This window comes from Theobroma umbraticum, unplaced genomic scaffold, assembly GCF_002168275.2.
Source record: "Theobroma umbraticum cultivar Fairchild unplaced genomic scaffold, ASM216827v3 scaffold_30.0, whole genome shotgun sequence".
Taxonomy (NCBI): Eukaryota; Viridiplantae; Streptophyta; class Magnoliopsida; order Malvales; family Malvaceae; genus Theobroma; species Theobroma umbraticum.
In genome coordinates, this window is record NW_018397254.1 from 5,310,160 (window position 1) to 5,331,108 (window position 20,949).

Here is a 20,949-nt window from a genome sequence, read left to right on the forward strand (position 1 = left end):
CATGCATACAATTTATGCAACAATAGGTTCAGAAGTATAGCAAAACAACTTTTCATTGCAAATCTAGAAAATACATAGAATATCAGACAGTAGCTACACCTTTTCCTTTGCCTAAGGTTAAGTACGGTTCAATTTTCTAGATTGTTGATTCGGTTTTACCTAAATCCGATCAAAAAAATTTATTTTAGGAACCGTTAGGATCGAACTTTGTAAGAGATAGATTTTAGTCGATTTTACCCAATCTCGATTTGATAAGTCTTAGATCGATTTTTGAGGTGAGCTACCTTGGGTTGACTTGGACCTATTTGAGTTGACTTAAGCTGATTTGGGTTTTTTTGTTCAACCTTTTGTAAATTGCCTTTTTCTCTTGTTTTCTAATCTTGTGGAATTATATTTATTTGTACTAATATTATTTTTTATAAGTAAAAAATAATATATAATACTTATAATCTTTGACATATTTTCTCTTTAACATGAATTTTAACTAAAAAAATAGTATTCATAATCTCTCAAACTTTCTCTTTGTTGTTATTTCCACAAAACAAAAAAAAAATCTATAGTTTACCTTGCTAGTTGCTGCCAATTAAGGCAACAATAGGTGGCTGGCAGCGGTCTAGAGTGACATCGACGACAACAAACGAAGGGGCTATGAATATGTGAGTTAATAAGGTAAGTTAGGGTTTATTGAGGGAGGTTGGTTGGCCAGTTATTTGGAAAAGGTTAATGAAAGTTAGGATAACCTTTATCCCAAAAATAAAAATAAAAACAAAAAGGGTGAGGGGTCGATTTGAGGGGAAGGGAGTCCCCTCGACGATCGAGCCAATTGGCAGACAAGGCAACTGGTCATCCAGTCAGTTGATTGCTCGGTTGCAACTGGCTATTGCATAGTGCGACCTTTGTCAGATTATTTGCTCTCTCATTTGCTTTACACATGATATGTCTGATCATCTAGCCATTTAGGTGGCGTTTGGTACTTTACAATGTAATGTGATTACAAGGAACATAACATTATAATGTTTGGTGTACAAGTAAAATAATGATTAAAATGCAGCGAAGTTAACATTGCAGCGTTTGGTTTATAAGTACTTTGCTAAGAATGTAATGTTAATTTTTAGAATTATCCCTAGTTATTAAAATACAAGTTTAATATATTTATATTTATTATTATTAATTTTTATTAAATATCATCTCTTAAATATTTTTTAATGTCATATATTTTATTTCATTTTATTATATTTTATATATATTTTAATTTTTATAAATATCATCTCTTAAATATATTTTAATGTCATATATTTTATTTTCATTATTATTATAATTTTATATATTTTTTTTTAATTTTTAATTATTTTTTATATTATATATTTATATTTAATTTTGTTTTACCTATATTATATAAATTTAATTTTTTATTTTTATTTTGTTTTAATTTTTATTAATTATTATATTTTATTTTAATATTTTTTATTTTAATTATATATTATAAACTATTTTTAATAAGGTAATAAAGTTGAAGGTAAAATTATCTTTAAAAATATTACAAAGTGCGATAATGTGTTGCAGTGATTGCATTGGTTTGTACTACAATCATATTACATCCATTGACTGTAATGTGATTATGTTTGTAATCTTATATTACAGTGGTCTGTTATAAAATAAATACTGTAATATAATTTAATTGAACACATTAAAAGATCTGTTTTCACTTTTCTTATAGCAAACGCTACTTTAGATTTTTCTTCATACTCTCCATTTATATCAACCACTTTTTTAGTATGCACAAAGCCAACACGACACCCAATTTAGGTAAGCCACCCCTATCTATTGTACAAATTAGAGCTTATCGGTCCAAATCCCCATAAACTAAAATCTCTCACATAATTATGAAAAGACATAAGAAACACAAATAGAAAGAAAGGAATGATGCAATAAAAATATATTTAATTTAAAATAAAAATATATTTAATTTAAAATAAAAATATAAAAATTTAATAGCATGAATAAAAGATTATTCAAAATTTTGTAAATAATTTAAATATTTTTTATATATATTATGCATGTTTTTTATTGATCTATATAAGATAAGAATATTTTCTCTCTAGTTCTATTCTCTTGCTAATTCTCATCAACGTCAGTACGTCACCTAAGAAATATTCATATTCACCAATTAATATCCAAACTTATTTCCCCATAATTTGGATCTTCAAACTTACTAAAATTGAACTCAATACTTTGCTCAAGTTGCAATTTTTTCTCAACTAAGGAATATACAGTAGGCTTTGATGCAGAAGCAATGTAATAGATAAAGTTGACTAGTTTATGGAATGTCTCTTAAATTCAATTACTATTACATTTTATACATCCTAATAACCATTCTGGCTTCATAACCAGAACTAGCTCAAGAATTGCCTTAAATGCATCCTTTTGCATAGATCAAAAGTTCAGTGACACATAGGTCACTTGAATGGGCCGCAAGAGTATCCAGTGCAAAGACCCGTGGCACTATTGTAAGGGAACAAGGCCACGGGTCGACTAGCTGGCAGCTCGGGAATTTGTCTTTCCATGCTCAGACACTCGACCACTTCCTCCATGGTAGGCCTTCCTTTAGACTCGTTTAGTGTACAAAGTAGCCCAATGTCCAATACCCGAATGGCTTGCTCTAAATTAACCAGTGAGCCCATCCTCCCATCTACTACCTTCACCTTCTCATCTGTCACGTGCATTCTCCAGGCAAAATCTACCAAATCCCTCTCTTCTTGATTCACTTCGGGGTCTAACTTTCCCCGTCCGGAAACCACTTCTAACATAAAGATTCCAAATTCGAAAACATCAGCCGTTTGGCTAACTGTTGCTTCAAACCTTCTTGACTCGGTTGCTGAAAGCACCATGCCAAAATCACCTAGAACCGCTCGGAAGCTTACGTCAAGAAAGACGCTGCTTGCTTTCATGTTCTTGTGAGCGAGTTGCTTAGAGTGAAGGAAGCTTAATGCTTCGGCAACATCGTTGATAACTTTGAAACGTCGTGTCCAGGGAAGAACCCCAACGCCAAACAGCCATTTATCAAGGCTTCCATTGGTGTAGAAGTCATACACAATCATCATTTCGCGGTTATCATGGCACCATCCCCTGATGGGAACCAAATTCGGGTGACGAACTCGGCTCATGGCACCAATTTCTTTGAGAAGCCGTCGTCTATCTAAGCCTTGCTGTGAGTTAAGGAACTGAGCAGACAGCCTTTTGATAGCAACTTGACAGCCATTGGGAAGCTTCCCTCTGTAATAAACGCCTCTGGCATCGCTACCTAATATTTCTGCCTCGCTAAAACTCCGAGTTGCTGTTGAAATCTCAGAAAACGTGAAACGGCGGGGCTTGTTGGGAGGTCTGGGTCGTTGCGTCTTCTCTGGCAACGCATTAAGTTTGGAATTGTCATTTCTTCCCCTGCGGCTACAGAAAAAACCAATCATGATAGCCAAAGCTAGCACAGCTACGGCAATAAAAATCAAGAAACTGATGGGCGGTTCTTTGTTAGATCTCTTTTGCGTACTTTGACCAGCATCAGATTTCTGGAGGATGATCTCACCCTCACATGTTTCCTCAGAAGGGATGCGAAGGAAAGCTTGGCTAGTTGCGGTGAAGTTCCAGGAGAGTACCTTATGAATTTGGGTCATGTTGCCTGTGGATGCTGAGAATCCAACGAACATGTACTCATTCAGATGAGGAGAGAGATCAAGAGGACCTGAGAAGATAGGTTTAGAGGGGTAATCGCGGCCATCTGATCCAAGGTGGATGTCCATCCATCTCCGAGGACCGTCATATGTAATCCAAGCTCGGTGAACTGAAGCATCATTAAGGATTACCCCAAAATCTGATGCATCGATGGTTGTGGTGGAAACAATGCTACCAAGATTAATGCCCACATGATTGTCGTTTGGATCTCCAAATTGAGGATTCTGGTGGGTATCGAATTCAATAGCAACGGCTTTATAATCTTCCTGGCAGGCATCATTAAGCATGCCTAGCCATGGTCCAGGTCTTCCTACTGTAAACTCATCAGGGACTATGATAAATGTGAGACCGCTGCCACCGTGATTAAGCATATCTCTGCTTGCGTTAGAAGAATTACTAAATTGAAAAGCAAAGGTGGATTGAAAGGATGCTGGGGTGCTGGTGTGTGGATCAAACAGGCGGACAGGCGAGGAGTAAATGGCTCTCCCTGCTAGATGTCTCAGATCAAAGCCATCTGATTCGTCTGGAATTTGGACAGCACCTTTCTCCATTGAAAGCTTCGCACTCCCTAGAAGCTTCACATCGGATGTTACTCTGGGATCATCAAGGCTGAAATTTGTGAAGGAGATGTGTTTGGTAACGTTTATTACAGGTGCACTTGCTGTACCTGAGGAATCAACTAAAGTTGGGTACGGTACCAAAGCTAGAAGATAAAGTGACCATGACCACAAAGCAAACCAGTGCCAAAAACAGGCAACAGGGAACACAGAGGAAGAAGAAATTCTTATGGCCATTTTGTTTTAGCTGTAAATTCTCGCTGGCTCGTTAATGGTGATTAGACTCTGCTAAGGAAAAGTTCCAGCCCAGCGAGGTATCTTTTCACTTTGGGGGTGGGGAGACTAAAGATATGCTCCAAGAAAGACGTCGTTGTAACTTATCCGAATGTGGCTACACCATCTCCTCCAATACCAGTCTAGAATTTCATTACAAAATATGAATAGATTGTCGTTTGTCCCTTTCTGTGAGCCATAATACTCACCCCAAATGATTAGTTTAAGATAATTACAAATACCTGAAAGAGAACAATGCTGGCTGCCTACAACAATCTCAATTCACAAGTCTGACGAGGACCACATGAGTATGTTTCATAGCCTTTAGATTTGCATTATTTGTGGGGCACGTAGCCAATGATTTTTATGAGGTGATTACAGGTTTCTCAGTCACTTGCCTTGGGCCCTCTTTCTCTATTATTGAGCTATTTGATTAGATACCAAAACCTATAACTGGTAATTACTTAGTAAATGCTAAGATAGCTTATGTGGAATGCTCACCCAGACAAGCTTAATAATTTTAGAAATCCAATCGTGTTATTATTGAACTTTATTACAAAAGTCAATTTCTGATGTATGGAATATCAACAATGGGGCAGAGAGGAAAACCAGAAGCATTAATAAAATGGTACTCGGTTATTTAGCTAAAATATTCGGTGCTTTTATAAGCAGTGATGAAATGGCCGATTGCAATAAAAAACCAATAGTTGGCACATTCGGTGCTTTCATATTCACAAGCGTTAATTTCTACCTTCCGGTGAGCCAAGACAAACTTAATGCAAATGGGACCAAATGAAGCGGTCGGTTGGTTGTGTCGAAAGGACGGGGAGAATTCTTACTAGACATCGAGGAGGTGCATTGCAAAAACGGTGCGTTATCATACACATCACTTCAGCCATGGACAAGCCTCACATTGCCCCTGACAGAAGGATGAAAGAAACAGAGCTGGTTCTGCAACCAAACCACCCAACATGAAGTCCACCAAGCAAACAGAATACACATCCATGATCCACCAACATTCAAAACTCCATCGAATGTCAAATAGAAAGCCACATGTTTAACAGGTATTTTATATATTTGCATCCAACAAAATCATTTGACAAAGAAAAAATGCTTTTGTAGCACAAATCTGTTGATCTAATTTCAAAACTGCAAAAGCTTTCTTCAAAACAATTACCCAAATGTCATCAGTAAAAAAAAAAAACACTGAAACAAGAAACGCTAAAGCTAAAGACCAACATCGTTGTCACCTTCATCAGTACTGCTCTAGGATTGTTCCCTTCTCACTAACATACATGCTATCAAGGAACTTCCGAATTTCTTTGTTCTAGACATGGCATTTCTGTCCCAAAAACACAAATTGCCATGTCAGCAAACTGAAAGTAGTTATGAGTTAATGTAAGACATGTACATGCATGGTACACATAAATGGAGACTGTCGTATATCTTATACCTGGTTAATGAGGGCAGCAGATCGTGAAATGGACTCAATGCCATTTCCATCCAATATAATCTCGTCTAAACCTTTTCAGACCTTGCAATGGTAACCCTTTGGGCATATCCACTTTCGTCACCAAAAACGACCCAAAAGCGGAACATATTCAATTGAATACATTCAGGCATTGATAGGAATATGAGCATAGAAACAAAACGCATCTTACAGCCGTATCCCTTGGTGAATGGTGATGCTATGAGATAGTCAACGTGGCTAAGAGCAGTTGGCATAGCGGCGGCGGCGGTCTTACGAGAACCACACCAGGCTTCGATCTTAGGCTTGTGCTTGCCAGTGGCCTCGTCGGTAACGAGGTGGAAATCCAGGTTGAGATGCTTGAAGTTACAGAATGGCTTGCCACGTGGGCCCTCCACCTCGATAACCTTGGCATGGACCTCATTTTCACCCACTCCGGGATTTCCATGGTCTACGACGATTGTATGGTCTTCCTTTTTTGAGTCGCCTGAGCCCAGGTGGCGATGAAGGATGGGCTACTGTGAGTTGGAGGGAGAAGGACCCAATAAATCCTAGCGTGAGCTTCATCTGTCAGCCAACCCAAAACCCTCTGGAATGTGGCCCATCTATGCAAAGTGTGTGGGCCCACGACTGAAACTAAATTCAAACACAAGCTGATAAAGTTCAGGAACTGAGCCCCTTCAAGAATAAGGCTGAATCGCAGTGCCTGACATATTGATGTTAGTATAACATTTAAGAAACCAAGTTTATCTATCTTCATCTCAAAAATTTGAAGCTTTGGCGAGAGCCACTAAATACAAATTCATCAATTATCAAAAATAATAATTGTGTTAAATTTTCAACTTTACTGTGCAAAAACAATGATCAGTTGCCCTAATTTTCAATGTCAAATTCTTGCTGTAATGAACTTCTTGTTATGAATATACTGTGGGGTGTGGGCTGAAAGCCTGAAAAGAAATCAAGGCACGCTTGCTACCAGCTCTAGTTTTGTTTTGGGTGCTGATGGCTGACTATTCAGATTGCGAAAAGAGCCTCCTCTCTTTCTAAGATCTAAATTTATTTATTAAAATTAAAGCAACCACCAGCTGTATCCAGCTATCGACTGATTTTCTGGGCATGTGCATTTGCATTTTTCCAACGGTCACACTCTCATGCGTATGTTGCATGCCATAAGAGTTTCATTTGCAACATATTTGCAGGACAAGATATATACTACTATATTCATCAATTTAAAAAGTTTCTTTTTAGCTTGTCTTGCCAGCTATGCTTCTAGATGCCATTTATGATCCCTTCGAGTATTTATTATACCTGTTCAAGGAACGAAAATGGAAGGTCACTGATGGTCTTTCCAGGTTTCTCTACGTGTAAAGAACATATTCCAGCCATTTCTATAACAGCAGGCAGCCAGGCATGATAAAAAAGGGGGGTTGGCTTGCCACTCTTGGCAGGAGTTGCTTCCAGACCAGAATTTATTTCTAAGACAAGGATTAACCCTGATGGTTTTGGGATCAACAAGTCAAAAACCTAATCTGTGGGATGTTGTGTCACTTAATCTGTGGGATGTTGTGTCAAAGCAAATGGACTTCCATCAGAAAAGCAGGAGGACTCCATTTTGGTTTTTGAAGGAAAAAAGAAGAAGAAAAAATTAACATAAAATTAAAATGGATGTGTGGCCATTTGAAATACTTCCTCCTATATAATACTCTTATCTGGTCGATTTTAGTGGATTCCTTACTAATGACTACATAATTATATAAATAAAATTGCACATCCTTGATACCAAAAACTGGTCGTGGCAATTACAGAAAAGGAAAGACCTGTGGTGGACCTAAGTGGGCTTCACCATAAGGGATTTGTTCATTGATATATATTTAGGTGCCATTTATGTATAGAATCCAAGAGTTGAAACGGGCACTAGACAGAAAGTTTTACCATACGGTGTCCACAAGCGTTAAGTAAACGAGTGCTTAGGCAGAGCCATATATAGGAGGGCAATTAAGATGTCTAAACAAATAAATGCTGCTATTATAGTACGGTAGTATTTAGGAAATGCCCATGCAGACTTGCCAGAAAAGAGTTTATCAGTATGCCAATCTCTGACGCAGAATTCCCTGACTCCCCGAATATATGGCATGGCATCTGTAAGAAGCTCTAGCCCATTGGATTTTCCAATGCTCCCCGCATTTATTTCTCCTCTAAGACCCTTTTGACTCTTCTATGTTTATTGGGAATCAGAGAAATACATATTCAGCAGAACAGACAGGCAACAGCCGTTTCCGATCTCTTTTTTCATGTAATTTTAGCCATATCCCTCTCTCTCACTCGCTTTACAGAGAAGTTAGAAGATTATTTGTCGTTTAAAGAGAATGGCCGTAATGGGAACACTGAGGAAATGGTTGGGGTGGTCACAGATGGTAGCGAGCATGTTGGCGGTCCAAGTCTTTGCAACAGGGCAGCAGCTGCTTTCTAAAGTCATACTGAGTCAAGGAACCTTCATCTTTGCACTCATGGCCTATCGACATATAGTCGCTGCTCTTTGTGTTGCTCCTTTTGCTTTCTTCCTGGAAAGGTTAATTTGCTCTTCCATCTTTCGTTTTTTAACTTCTTTTGTCAATACATAGCAGTACTATATGTTTTTAATTAATTAGTTAATAGTATTACATTTTTTTCCCCACATCTTTGACATGCCTGTGCCTGCTTGTGCCATGGCTGCAGAGATAATACAAAGAAGCTGACCTGGTCGGCTTGGTTCTGGCTCTTCATCAATGCCTTGACAGGGTAAGCAACTTATGCCTTCTTTCCTTTACATTTTTGCCCGTTTGGTTGATTAACATGGTTGCGAGAGATGTACGTTTTAAATAGCAAACATCAAAAGCCTCACGATGGGAGAATTTAAGATGGTATAGAAGTGCTCTTTTCATCATTCCAAATGACTTGCACTACTTTCTCTGGCATATTAATGAGCAAACAGTAAGACAATTAGATAATAAATATTATTAATTATAGAGCTCTAATGAAGCACCAATAATGAAAATTCGGTTTTGCATACTATAATTTGCACAAGGGTTGTTGGCAGTTCACAATCAAAGCTTACATATTTGCCATTCATCAAAAAGCATAAAACCAGACATTCCTTTTCATTTTTTCCTTTAACAAAGTAATAAAGATATGAAAGCATGCGTATATCAGAATCATGCGGTTTGGTCACTCTTCCGCGTGAAAATATATTTCCTTTTTTTTGCTTCGATTCACCTTTCTAACGAGGCTCTTCCTCTGCAAATTAATAAGAGACAGCTGTTTGATTAAGCAGAGGATATTAATTATCTAGTGATGCCCTATTGGAACCAATTAAATGATGGTTAATAGTGGCTTTAATTAGGTTCCGTGGGCTAGTTTTTTTTCTTTGTTTTTATTCAATCTTCCTATGTCTTTCACTTTCTCTGTTTCTCAGACGTTGTATTTATCGTGGATAATTAAGACACGCTAGATTAGATAAAGCAGGGACAAAGGTTGATTGCTTTTAAGTAGATTTATTCTGTTTGGTTTCTACTACTTTTCTAATGATGTGAGCCACGAGGAACTTTGCTTTCCAATTATCTGCCGAAAGATAAAGAAGCCTAAAAGATATGAATTTCATTAAAGTATCTTAACCTTTGCATAAATATACTTTCAGGATTGAATCAAAACAATAGGGACTAGGACCAAAAGTATTGTAAAATGTAACTAAAAGGCTTAAATTGCTTCCCTCCTGGTTTGAGTCGATCGAAAGGTATTCAACCCAATCTTTGCTTTGATTCAATAAATTAGGATTCCTTCAGAATTGCATGCCCATCAGTCATATCTGGCATTCGCAGCCCTTTGACTACCTCATATTTAGAATGGCTAATTCAGAAATCATTTACTTAATTAATTTCCAGTTTTTTTTTTCTAAAAAACAAAGAAAATCTAATTCTTGATGTAGCACATGATCATGCAGGATAACAGCGGCCATGGGACTGTTCTATTACGGTCTTCGAGACACCACAGCTACGTATTCCACCAACTTCCTCAACATAATTCCAATAGTCACCTTCGTTTTCTCCATCGTTTTCCGGTAAGATTTGGTTGTTGTTAATGGGTACAGTGCAGGAAGGCCGAATAAGAAATTGTGAAATACTGTATTAAAGGTTTCATTTCGTGTTTGTAGAATAGAGAAGCTAGGACTAGGCACCAGAGCAGGCAAAATTAAGATTGTGGGTGCAATTTTGTGCGTGGGAGGTGCGCTGACAACTAGTCTCTATAAGGGAAAAGCATTCTATCTCGTTCATGATCATAATTTTCACAGACCTGCTGCCATGGACGTATCCAAGTCTCACTGGACTCGTGGAACTTTCATGCTTGTTGGTAGTTGCTTGTGCTACGCTACTTGGTATATATTGCAGGTGTGAATTAAATCAAATAATTCCTCCTAATGCTACAATGGCAGTCGACTCAGTCCTTTTTTCTTTTTGGGTCTCTTTAATCTGCTCATGAGTTTCAAGCTACTTTCAAACAGGTCAAGTTGCTCAAAGTATTTCCATCAAAATACCGGGCAACGCTGATAACATGCATCATGGCGTCCATACAATCAGCAGCATTAGGCCTGTGCTTAGACAGGCGCAAGGCTGCATGGAGATTAGAGTGGAACTTGCAGCTAGTTACCATAGTTTACTCGGTAAAGTTACTGACACATTTCTTTTTTTTTGCTCAATACTGACACATTTCTCCATATATATATATATTTTTTTCAAGGAAGACCTAAGATTTGAAATTTGTAAATTATTAGGCCAACGATACTTAAGATATATGAGAGTTTACCTGTGCAGGGAGCACTAAGTACCGCTGCAACATTCTGCTTACTTGCATTTTCGATTGCTAAGCGAGGCCCCACTTACGCCCCTATGTTCAACCCGCTGGCCCTAATATTTGTTGCCATATCAGAATCTTTAGTACTTGGTGAAAAGATAAGACTGGGAATGTATGATTTGTACTTTCCTTCCCACTACTTTGCCAGAGATTACTATCCTTTGACTTGCATATTTCATATATATATATATATATGTCGTTTTTCATTATTTCAAAGCAATGCTATAAATTATAATCCCTCACATTCCTACAATTGATCCATGTTTTCAGCGTGCTTGGCACGGTTATGATAATATTTGGACTGTACTCGTTTTTGTGGGGAAGAAGGAAGGAAACAAAATGCTTGCCTCAGCCAGATGCAGGAGCTGAAGAATTGGCGAAAACAGGTCCTGAATTTGGAGAGATGCAGTTGAAGACCATGGTAATACAAACTAATACTTCGCCTGTTAAAAGCGTCTATGCTATGGAAGAAGGAGCACTAAAAGATACTGTAAAACGCTGAAGTCAGTACGAACCCATTTTTGTGAAGGGTCGACTAAACAAGAAAATGTAACCAACCCACCTTCTTAAGAAACTAGGCTCTTGATTCTAGAAATTTGACAAATAAATTCAAGGGTTCTCTTTTAAATCAAGTATATTTGCATTTGTAGTAATTTCCTTTTTGTTTCTTCTTATTTGTCTTGGAACCCATATTTTAAAATTACAGAGGCATAATACCTCCAAAAATATCCAAAAAGAAGAGTTGAAGAGGAAGCAAAGTTGTTGCATTTCACGCAACAAATAATGTTGTACTTATGATGACAAGCTCCGGGTTTTGTTTAACTTTTCCTTGCGTCCCTTTGGCTATGAGTCAAGTGGGAGAAAGTCCAAGTGTCATAGGACAAGAAAGAAGGATCCAGACTATGTCAAAAGAGGGGAAAATTGATTCATATTATATGCAACAGAAGCAAAAATAATTGATCTGTTGCTACTTCTGTTTGCAGACAGCTTTTCAACTATAAGGTTCAAAAGACACAGAATCGGTAGCATGCCATTTTAAAAGAAGCAGGGACAACGAAGGTAGCTAGGCAGAGAGCATGGCGGCTGACAGAAAATGTTTTCAGAGAAGTCGGTGATGGCGAAGGATTAATTACGCTGGCTTAGCTAATTTAATCTTTGTTTTCAACTTGCTTCAGCACAATTTCTTGTTTACAATGAGAAATGACAGAAATCTCTGGAATTTTGAGATATTGGTCCGTTATATACTTGAATAAAATCAAAATAGATTCCAGGTTCCACATGATTTTACAAGCCAAGCTAATAATGTCATACTTCTAATGAAAGATGCTACATAGATTTATAAACAGTAGGAACTAATAAGAACGAAAATTAAGACTAATACAAACTCAGAAAAGCATTGGCAATGATCTCATGAACCTCTGGTGAGTTGAGAGCAATGTAACAGTAAACCAGCTCTTCCATTGCATTCCAATCACGTACACCTGCATCATCAATCATCTCTAATATGGACTCTCTTATATCGGAAAATGGGTCCTTAGACAACTTAACTACACAGAGACTGCCAGCAAAAACGCCGCCAACATCACCAGGCAGGGTGGCTGAAAAGCTAATTCTATCGTGCCGCTTCAGCCTGCGTTTCTTCCTTTCCGTCTTGTTGAGTTCCTCAAAACCATCCATGCCTCCTGCAAAACCGTGCATTGCCAGCTCACCAAAGATAATATCTATCATGGCATGCTTTAAAGGTTACTCGAGAGGCGCTGGGGACAGAGGGCGCGGAAGGATAGGATTTGTCTCGTTGTGGCCATGAATCCAATCGAACGACGGGAAGTGCTGTAATGTCAGAACAGTGTGTATACATATATAACCATATTACAAAGGCATATGAGACCATGAAAGCAATCCTGTAGCTAGGCGGTTCCTAATTAATGTTCATGTGAGGTAGTTGAGAACTCTGTTGAAACATTTATGGACTACTGTATTATTAGAATGCTACAAGACGAATCAAAGATCTTTCAAAACGTACTTAAATATCTTCTCCTATCGTGTTGAAGAGGAAAACATACAAGTCTTTGGAATGTGATCCCAATATACCAATGGCAGTTCCATATAAATTCTACAACTACCCCCCAAATAAACTTTTTGCTAAACCTCAAGTATAAATATTAATACTTCATCTTAGTTGGATTGAACCGGCTGGACTTTGTTTTATCAAGCAAATGCATCCTTTAAAACTAAAATGCCAAAAAAGAAAAAAAAAAGCTTACTTTTTTTAAATTTAAAATTTGAAATCTCGTTTTTTTTAAATTTACATGAGATATCCGGGAATTTATATATCATCATTAATGCGTTTACTGGAGTGCCTCTGATTTGCAACTATTTTAATGAGTAAAGAGAGGTGGGTTGAACAACCTTAGACTTGAGGCTGGAGCGGGTCAACTCGGGTTGGTTACTCCGTTAGGTCAACTTAAGTTGATAGTTGGAAACTGATTTTGTTTGTTTTTTAATATACCACGCTTCACATATAAGGTCAGGCTCATGCTCGTAGACTCTGCCTGCTTTTAGTCGGCCATTGAGTTTAGATTATAAAATGTGAGCCTAATTCAACTTGGCCCAAGAATTTGTTCTATAAAACAAATAATACATATTTTATTTCATATAAATTCAAAAATAATATCTGAAAAATATTAAATAAAGTATATTTTTATTTTTGGAATAATAAAATAGTGTACATCACCTAGGGTGATTAATATACACTGAAGTTAATTTTTGATTCAAAATTTAATGGTCTTATATTGAATAAAAAGATAGATGAAAATTAATTAAAAAAGAGAAAATAGCATGGACAAATTATGATGTTAAACTTCTTTGATAATACACGTTATATGATGAAAAGAGTGGACATCTTGACCATTTTTTAACAATGGAGAGAATCTTTTTCTAAATCAATCAAATTTGGATTTAAATTTTTGAAAGAGCCAATTCATTTGGAGTTGATCCTAAATATTTCAAATTAGAGCCAATTAATTTGAAGTTGACCCCAAATTCTGCTTAACTCGTTGACGTTTTCATTCACATAACTTGCTTTTTTGTCTACAATAAAAACAATTCTTTTGATGTTATGCTTAATAATTTTGCAACATACAATTAAGGCTCGTATTGATATTGCAATTAAAGGTCTTCACAAACCATAATCCCCCCTTTATTCCTCACCCCTTTCGGCTATTGCTTTGTTAGCAAGCAGTCACTCCATTTCCATTGTTATGGTCCAAACCCAATGATTTCGTATACCTACTAATTATGGTATTGACTCCTTTTAACTTCCAACAGGTACTTTGTCTTTGGTTTTTGGGCATTTCATTTTTTCAAAAAAAATTGTAAGTAGTATTTACGTGAAGCAGAATTGTCATGTACGCATGAATCGTACGGGCTGGCACCGAAATTTGCATCTTGGTCACTCTAGTTGCCGACTTCTGCCGCAAGTAGTCAGTGCTATTTGGTTTTAATTATTCGGAGGGAATCGTGGTTCCAAGCAGTGGAGCACGCCTTTTCCGCCGCGTCTTCCCAAATATGCTCCTTTGTCATTCATCAGTTTGTCTTTCCCAATTCCTCGTCGACCCATTTTTCTTTTGTCCTTTTAATTTTAATTATTGCCAATTTTTTTGTTATCAACTACTGCAGTACTGCTACTAGTACTAGATTCGACTACATCGAGAGTGAATGGAAAAAGCTTAAATGCTGCCCCCGCTCTCCATATTTTTGAAACTGACTGCTGACATGTTCCATTATAAAAAAAATTGAAGTCCTATATGAAGAATATGATTGGGAGATGAGATGAGACGCCATTACCACGAAATATGAATTAGGAGATTACGTAGATGAGGGACTTTTTGGCTGTTGAGTAATCAGTGTAAGCTACAGGAAAAGTAGTGGACATGAAAAAGGCGATAGTAATCGAAATCAATTAATCTACCATCACTACTTTCGGCAGAAAAGGAAAGAACAAATTCTGTGGGCTCCTTGCACTGTGCTTGAGTATATCCATCAAGCAGGGAAACCTAATTGCCGTCATTTTGTTTGTCAATCCCCCCCGCCAGTGAAATGAACAAAAGAAAAGAAAAAAAAAATCAAAGATTTCAATGAGAAATTTTTATTACCCGGATTGTAAGTTGTTAATGCTACCAATTTTATAATTTTAAGAGATGCATCAAATCTTAATTTATCCATTTTAAAGTAAAAATATACGATAAGAATAATTTATAAAGTTTTTTAATGTTTTTCATTGGTGAGATAGTGTTTTCTTATTGCTAATTAATATTGAAATTTTATGGTTTTAAAAGCGTATCATGGCTTAATTTATTGATTTTACTATATAAACACATGATAAAAATAATTTATAAGGTATTTCATTTTTCTTCCTTGATGGTAAGATAATGCTTTCTAACTAATAATTAAGGCTGAAATTTTAGAAACACAATACTCTAAATTTGATCCAATTTTGTGTTGAATTTTCTTTACCTACTTGCTAATTCTGCAAATTAGTTTGTTTGCTATTTTGCTATGTTTGTAAAGATTTACTTGGTAAATTATACTTATAATATCTAATTCTATTTATACTTTCTACATACATAAAAAAAGGAAGAACATAGGATAGATTTTAAAAAAAACGAAATATTAAATTTTGAGACATGAATGCATTCACACATGAGAATTTAGAATACGATAATATTTATAACAAGGATTACGAATGGGGCTAAAGGCATGCATGCGTTACTTTAAAGCCACGATTTGGAAAGTGCAACGGAATTTTTGAAATCAAGAACGAATTAGCATTCAGCAACATACGATATAGTAGAAATATATATAAGAAAAGAGATACTCCCCACTTAGCAGCATAAGGACTATAGAATAATATTGGTTATTACATTAAAACCAGCGGTATAAATACAAGGCAAGGAGGAGAAGAGTCATATAAACGAACGATGACAACAAAAAGGAAGGGGGTAAATATGAGGTTGGGCATTGTTTTAGTTGAAAGCGGAGCAAGGAAAGGCGGTCGTGGTGGTGGTGGTGGTTTCATTTTCAGGGTGGCTTTGGTTTCCTAAGGGGAAGGGACACCGCCGCTACCCGCTTGTTTTAGTCCATTATTATTACTAGTATCATTTCTTTTTTCTTCATTTTGTACTTTTTCAATAACATTCCCCAACGTCAATCGTCACCTAGCTCTGCTCAGCTTCATATTTTTAAAATCCGAAGGGACTCTGTTTTCTTCTTCTTCTTCTTCTTCTTCTTCTTCTTCTTTTTATTGGTTAGTATTTGCTTTTTTGGTTTATCGTATAAATCGAATATGAGAAAGGATAGGAGAACAAAGACGAAGGGAAGGGTATCGAGGATTGGAAGCTATGCGATTGCCTCTTCAATGAGAGATCATCCTCACCAACCCTGCATTACCTGCACAACTTTTAACATCCTCGCTCCCATTTACAAACGCCTTTCTCATAAGGTTTCTTTCTTTTTTGTTTTTTTTTTTGTTTTTACCTTTCTTTTTGAATGATTCGACTGCCCTTTTTTATTGATTGGTTTCGTTTTGCGTTTATGAATGGATTCAGGACCAGAACTGCCGTGAAAGCGATTACAGGGCATATTGGTTGGCCAGGAATCATCGGATATTGGATTCTTTGTTATACGAGAGATCTTCCATTATTTGTCTACAGGTTCCCATTTCAATTTCACGCCATGTCTATATTATTATGTTATGATTATGAATCCGCAACCCCTTTTGTTGGTGTAGGAATTCTGGGTTGGGAATGAAGAGCTTGTTAATATGTATGAGAAGAGGCTAGGTGATGCTGGTTATCTTAATTCAAGCTTGGACGTACCAACAACCGTGGCGATGGTACGTTTGACTCTCTATTCTATTATCTTTTTAAAATTTTAATTGAATAGGCCCTTTACGCAGCCGCCCGGTACATTGTTCACCCACAACCAAGTCACCAACCGTATAGGGCCTTGATTAGGATGGTGACAATCATATTTCTTTTTTCCCACCTAACGTTGATCTGGTGGACGCATACAAGGATTAGAGAACGTGATAATTTGGACAAGGAAAAGTGGGTTTGGGGGTAGGGAAACAAATGACAACTTCAAAATCCAATTCGATATATAGGACCGGTCGACAAGATCCTTGGTAGTATCTTTGGAACACTATGCTTTCTGTCTCAAATGATGTTGACACAAATTTTTCCCAACCAAAGAGAAACGGGGAAAAAGAAAAAAAGAAAAGAAGAAAGCGCATTTTTTTCAAGTTGAGAAACGTGCAAGTGTCATGAATTGGGTGTAGGGATAGGCCTTTTACACAAATGAAGCAGGTCGAGGTTGCTTTCTATTAACCTTTTTCCTTTTTCTTGAAATGGTCTTTAACTCTCTGTCGACATTTGGAATTCCACTGTATCATGTGGACTACCTTAACAGGCATTGTTCATTTGTTCTGTGAGGCAGGAAATTTTAGAAATGGTGGGGTCTGGTCTTGCATGTTGACAGAAATTTTTTAATGGTTACTTGTAGATTAAGCAATGAAGCAGTCCATTTTCTTCCATTCTAATTCTGTTGATTCCTTCTAGTCCTGACATAACCTTGTTTCTGTTGGAGACAACAGGCCTGTTGACTGCCGTGCATAAGGACTATTTTAGAGTTATTAACTATAGGGAATTGCTATTCAATGACTGTGGAGACCGGGTTGCGCAGTTGTTACATGTTGAGTTGGCGGCCCCTGTTTCACAATACAGAAACAATGATACTTGCCAAGAAATCCTAATTGTGAATACCCATTTGCTTTTTCCTCACGATTCAAGTTTGTGCATAGTACGGTTGCATCAGGTAAAAACAAGCTTCAGTTCATATCAAAGCAGAAATTGTTCACTTAAGTCTTTTTACGTATTTTGATACCTGTGGTATATTTGGCAGGTCTACAAAATCTTGCAGTATGTGGAATCTTATCAGAAGGAATACAAACTTAATCCTTTGCCGATTATACTTTGCGGGTGAGTACATAATTTGTTTTCTTTTAGTTTGGACTAAATACTGATATCTTACCGTCGTACAGCAATACTAATTTGTTTCTTTTCTTGCTCATTTCCCACAGTGACTGGAATGGAAGCAAGCGTGGGCACGTTTACAAGTTCCTTAGGTCCCAGGGCTTCGAATCTTCATATGATACTGCTCATCAGTACACCGATGCAGATGCACATAAGGTGAATATCTTTATGCTCCTACTAGGACCACATTAATGTCCCTATTCCTTTTTGCAAATCTTTTAGTCAAAGCTAATACAGATGTCTGGTAATTCTCTTATATCTTCCATATTTTAAAAACAGTGGGTTAGCCACCTCAATCATCGGGGAAATGTATGCGGTGTGGATTTTATATGGCTTCTCAATCCCAATAGATATCGTAAGCTGCTGAAAACAAGTTGGAGTGAAGCAGTCTTTGGCATGTTCAAGGTCAGAAGCTTTACATTGTTGTTCTATTTACTTCTACATCCCCCTCTTCAACTTCCTTATGACTATAGAGTTAGGGAGATATTCTGTTTTTTATTTGTAGATTTATAAGCTTTCAGTGACCACAAAAAGAAAGTAACCAAGTTTAAAATGGGCATCAACATTCACTTGTAGAACTTATTTCATATACCTCATCTCTATCAAACAACTGTTAATTGAAATGCTAATCACTCTTATCAATTTTGAAATTTGAACACTGATTTTGGGAGAAAGGATAACAAGTGACCTTTATGCCTTGAGATTCCAAACACAGGACACCATGTCCTTGTTCAGGGGATGCTTTCATCCTCTACTCTCTTCTTGAACTTACAGGAACTTGCAGCTTGAAAGATAGTATAAGGTGACTAGAAAACTTGTTAATGTGCGTCCCTGACCTCTCTAATATTGTGAAATTTGATTTCTGCTAAAGATTTCTCATTCTGTGATTGGAGTTTTGTGGAGTTAGTAATTGCTCCCTGGTTGTTATTCATTTTAAGCTGGAATACGAGAAAATCTACCTGATATCTGTGTCTTGTTTATTATCTCCATGAATCCTAGAGGAAAAGTGTACCTAGTCAAGGAAATAAAACAGACTTCAGGAATACTTTCATCTTACAGTGGATTTTCTTTTACAGAATCAACTAAGGAAAGCCTCACTAACAGAAGATGATGCATTTGCTTTTCTTAAGGCTGACAATGATGGGGATTACGTTACCTACGCAGGATTCTGTGAAGCTCTTCGACAGGTATAGAACTTTCATTAAATTGGGATGTAAAACTTATTTCTGGTCATTTCATTACTTTGTTGCTTATATGAGGATAAAAATAGTGCAATGTTCTGTCTTTCTACAGCTTAATATAACTGGTCATCGCCATGGACTAAGTGTTGAAGAGACAAAGGACTTGTGGGTTCAAGCAGACATTGATGGAAACAGTGTTGTTGATTATAAAGAATTTCAGGTAACTCTTATGGAACTTGTCTTAGGTGTTAGCTCTTATTGCAAGAAAGCACTCTGGTGCTTCCATAATATTGGTAAAAATATTTCTGGGTTTTGGCATTATGTCAGTGTTCCAGGGTACTTGATCTTCATAGTCTGTCTGATGAACCAAATAGCTTGATTATGCCAATTATGTGTATGTCTCTGAGTCTCTGTAATTATATTCTTAATTCAGAGAGCTCTGCATAAATAATGTACCCAGTATTGAAAAACAAACACCGCTAGTTAGCTTAACTTATCTCCTACAATTGTGTGTTTTTACATAGTGGTTTAACTCAAATTGCCATTAATTCCATTGGGTAGATTTATTGTATCTAATGCTAATGCTGTGAAATAATGACTTTGCAGCAGCGAATCTGGAAACCTACATGGTCAGAGCAAAGAGACAGCAATGAAGCCCTGGACGGTAAGGAGCAAGCTATTGGTTTTAGTGTGAAGAACGCAGTCCTATTCCCTCCAGAGGTGGAAAAAGGGAGGTGGCCTGATAATTATTCTCTCTCCGATCACGCACGACTTACAGTGGTGTTCTCACCAATAAGAATGCCATGTTCCCAGTTGACATCTTGATAACATCTGAGATGCAATGTGACTTAGATGTAAATTCAGTATGTGCACAGAAATGAAAGCTTAAATGAAGAAAGTGCAAAGGCACGGGCAGTTTGTGCTGTTCATGCTTAAGATAGCCATCGGAGTGTTTCAGAGAGAGCTTGAAATCTTTGTGATGCAAATATTCTCCATGATTCCTGCAATACTATTTTCATCATGCTCAAGAATATCAACTCTCTCACACTATCAAGTAGGGGACTCCTGTGCCAACCGTCTCAGCAACATGAATTTTAACGGCTTTCCCATTGATGGCCATTCTGTTGGCCATTGGCAGATTGGACAAGCTGTGCCATGTCTAACTTTTGCTATGATCCAGTCGTACCTCTGATTTCCCATTAAACAGGGAAACGGAAAAGAGAAAGGAACGGAAGTTTATATGTATATTTTTCATTATTACAACTAGGCAGGTAGCAATCACTCTTTTGTAGTATGGTGAGTACACCACTTTAGGGCATATTGTATATGGACTGCAACCAGGATGGATGCAAAGCAGATTTTTCTTTGTCATGAAGAATAGAGCAGAAACAATTACAATTTGTGCAGTTATGTACCTTGAGATTTCCTCTATGTTTGCATCTTAATGAGTTCTGTTTCCAAAATCTAGACTGAGGGAGGGCAAATTGTTGTTGCATATAAGAATGGAGAACTGGCATTCACATTTGTAGGTTGACGAGGATGCTGTCTTCTCTTCTTAGCTTCCTGGTTACTGGAGCTGGCAAATGACATGGGCAGTAATCTAGAGTAGTCCAGACTATCATTGTGAAGCATGTAATCAAGGAAACCTCCATATTACTAGGTAAGAAAGATAAGGTTGACATGTAGGTAGCAATATTGACTAGGAATCCATTCTATTTGATGATTTGAGAACAATAGCACAAACTCCAAGCCCTTTTTAGTTTTTTTAT

At 37.1% G+C, this 20,949-nt stretch overlaps 4 protein-coding genes and 1 pseudogene across 5 annotated transcripts; 2 read left to right on the forward strand and 3 right to left on the reverse strand.

The window, feature by feature from the left end:
• Positions 1-2,209: 2,209 nt before the first annotated feature.
• On the reverse strand, positions 2,210-4,669 carry LOC110415362 (L-type lectin-domain containing receptor kinase VIII.1-like). Its single transcript, XM_021426992.2, has one exon. It carries the CDS (start codon positions 4,518-4,520, stop codon positions 2,457-2,459), a length of 2,064 nt encoding a protein of 687 aa, XP_021282667.1. The 5' UTR covers positions 4,521-4,669; the 3' UTR covers positions 2,210-2,456.
• Positions 4,670-4,975: 306 nt separating this feature from the next.
• Positions 4,976-7,154, reverse strand: LOC110415370 (large ribosomal subunit protein uL6z/uL6y-like; annotated as a pseudogene). Its single transcript, XR_016350975.1, has 2 exons — positions 6,010-7,154; positions 4,976-5,898 (listed from the first exon to the last, which is right to left on the reverse strand). The product of XR_016350975.1 is annotated as a large ribosomal subunit protein uL6z/uL6y-like (transcript).
• An 816-nt stretch (positions 7,155-7,970) lies between these two features.
• On the forward strand, positions 7,971-11,540 carry LOC110418535 (WAT1-related protein At1g43650-like). Its single transcript, XM_021431287.1, has 7 exons — positions 7,971-8,593; positions 8,740-8,802; positions 10,001-10,117; positions 10,211-10,445; positions 10,559-10,717; positions 10,869-11,020; positions 11,179-11,540. Exons 1-7 carry the CDS (start codon positions 8,391-8,393, stop codon positions 11,408-11,410), a joined length of 1,161 nt encoding a protein of 386 aa, XP_021286962.1. The 5' UTR covers positions 7,971-8,390; the 3' UTR covers positions 11,411-11,540.
• A 742-nt stretch (positions 11,541-12,282) lies between these two features.
• On the reverse strand, positions 12,283-12,636 carry LOC110424125 (transcription repressor OFP5-like). Its single transcript, XM_021438633.1, has one exon. The coding sequence runs from the start codon at positions 12,634-12,636 to the stop codon at positions 12,283-12,285; it is 354 nt and encodes a 117-aa protein (XP_021294308.1).
• Positions 12,637-15,753: 3,117 nt separating this feature from the next.
• On the forward strand, positions 15,754-20,601 carry LOC110413248 (Calcium-binding endonuclease/exonuclease/phosphatase family). Its single transcript, XM_021424019.2, is given in 11 exon segments — positions 15,754-16,408; positions 16,515-16,619; positions 16,697-16,763; positions 16,766-16,801; positions 17,561-17,781; positions 17,869-17,945; positions 18,047-18,155; positions 18,279-18,404; positions 19,076-19,186; positions 19,293-19,400; positions 19,787-20,601. Coding segments are annotated over 11 exon segments (1,335 nt in total). The 5' UTR covers positions 15,754-16,252; the 3' UTR covers positions 20,006-20,601.
• The last annotated feature ends 348 nt before the right edge of the window (positions 20,602-20,949 follow it).

What these genes read in the sequence shown, in the direction of transcription:
- LOC110424125 (XM_021438633.1), bottom strand. Translation starts at nt 12,636, where the DNA reads ATGATAGATATTATCTTTGGTGAGCTGGCAATGCACGGTTTTGCAGGA.
- LOC110415362 (XM_021426992.2), bottom strand. Translation starts at nt 4,520, where the DNA reads ATGGCCATAAGAATTTCTTCTTCCTCTGTGTTCCCTGTTGCCTGTTTT.
- LOC110418535 (XM_021431287.1), top strand. Translation starts at nt 8,391, where the DNA reads ATGGCCGTAATGGGAACACTGAGGAAATGGTTGGGGTGGTCACAGATG. An exon ending in GTTTTCTCCATCGTTTTCCG is followed by an intron (nt 10,118 to 10,210) that starts GTAAGATTTGGT and finishes TCGTGTTTGTAG; the next exon opens with AATAGAGAAGCTAGGACTAG. An exon ending in TAGTTACCATAGTTTACTCG is followed by an intron (nt 10,718 to 10,868) that starts GTAAAGTTACTG and finishes TTACCTGTGCAG; the next exon opens with GGAGCACTAAGTACCGCTGC.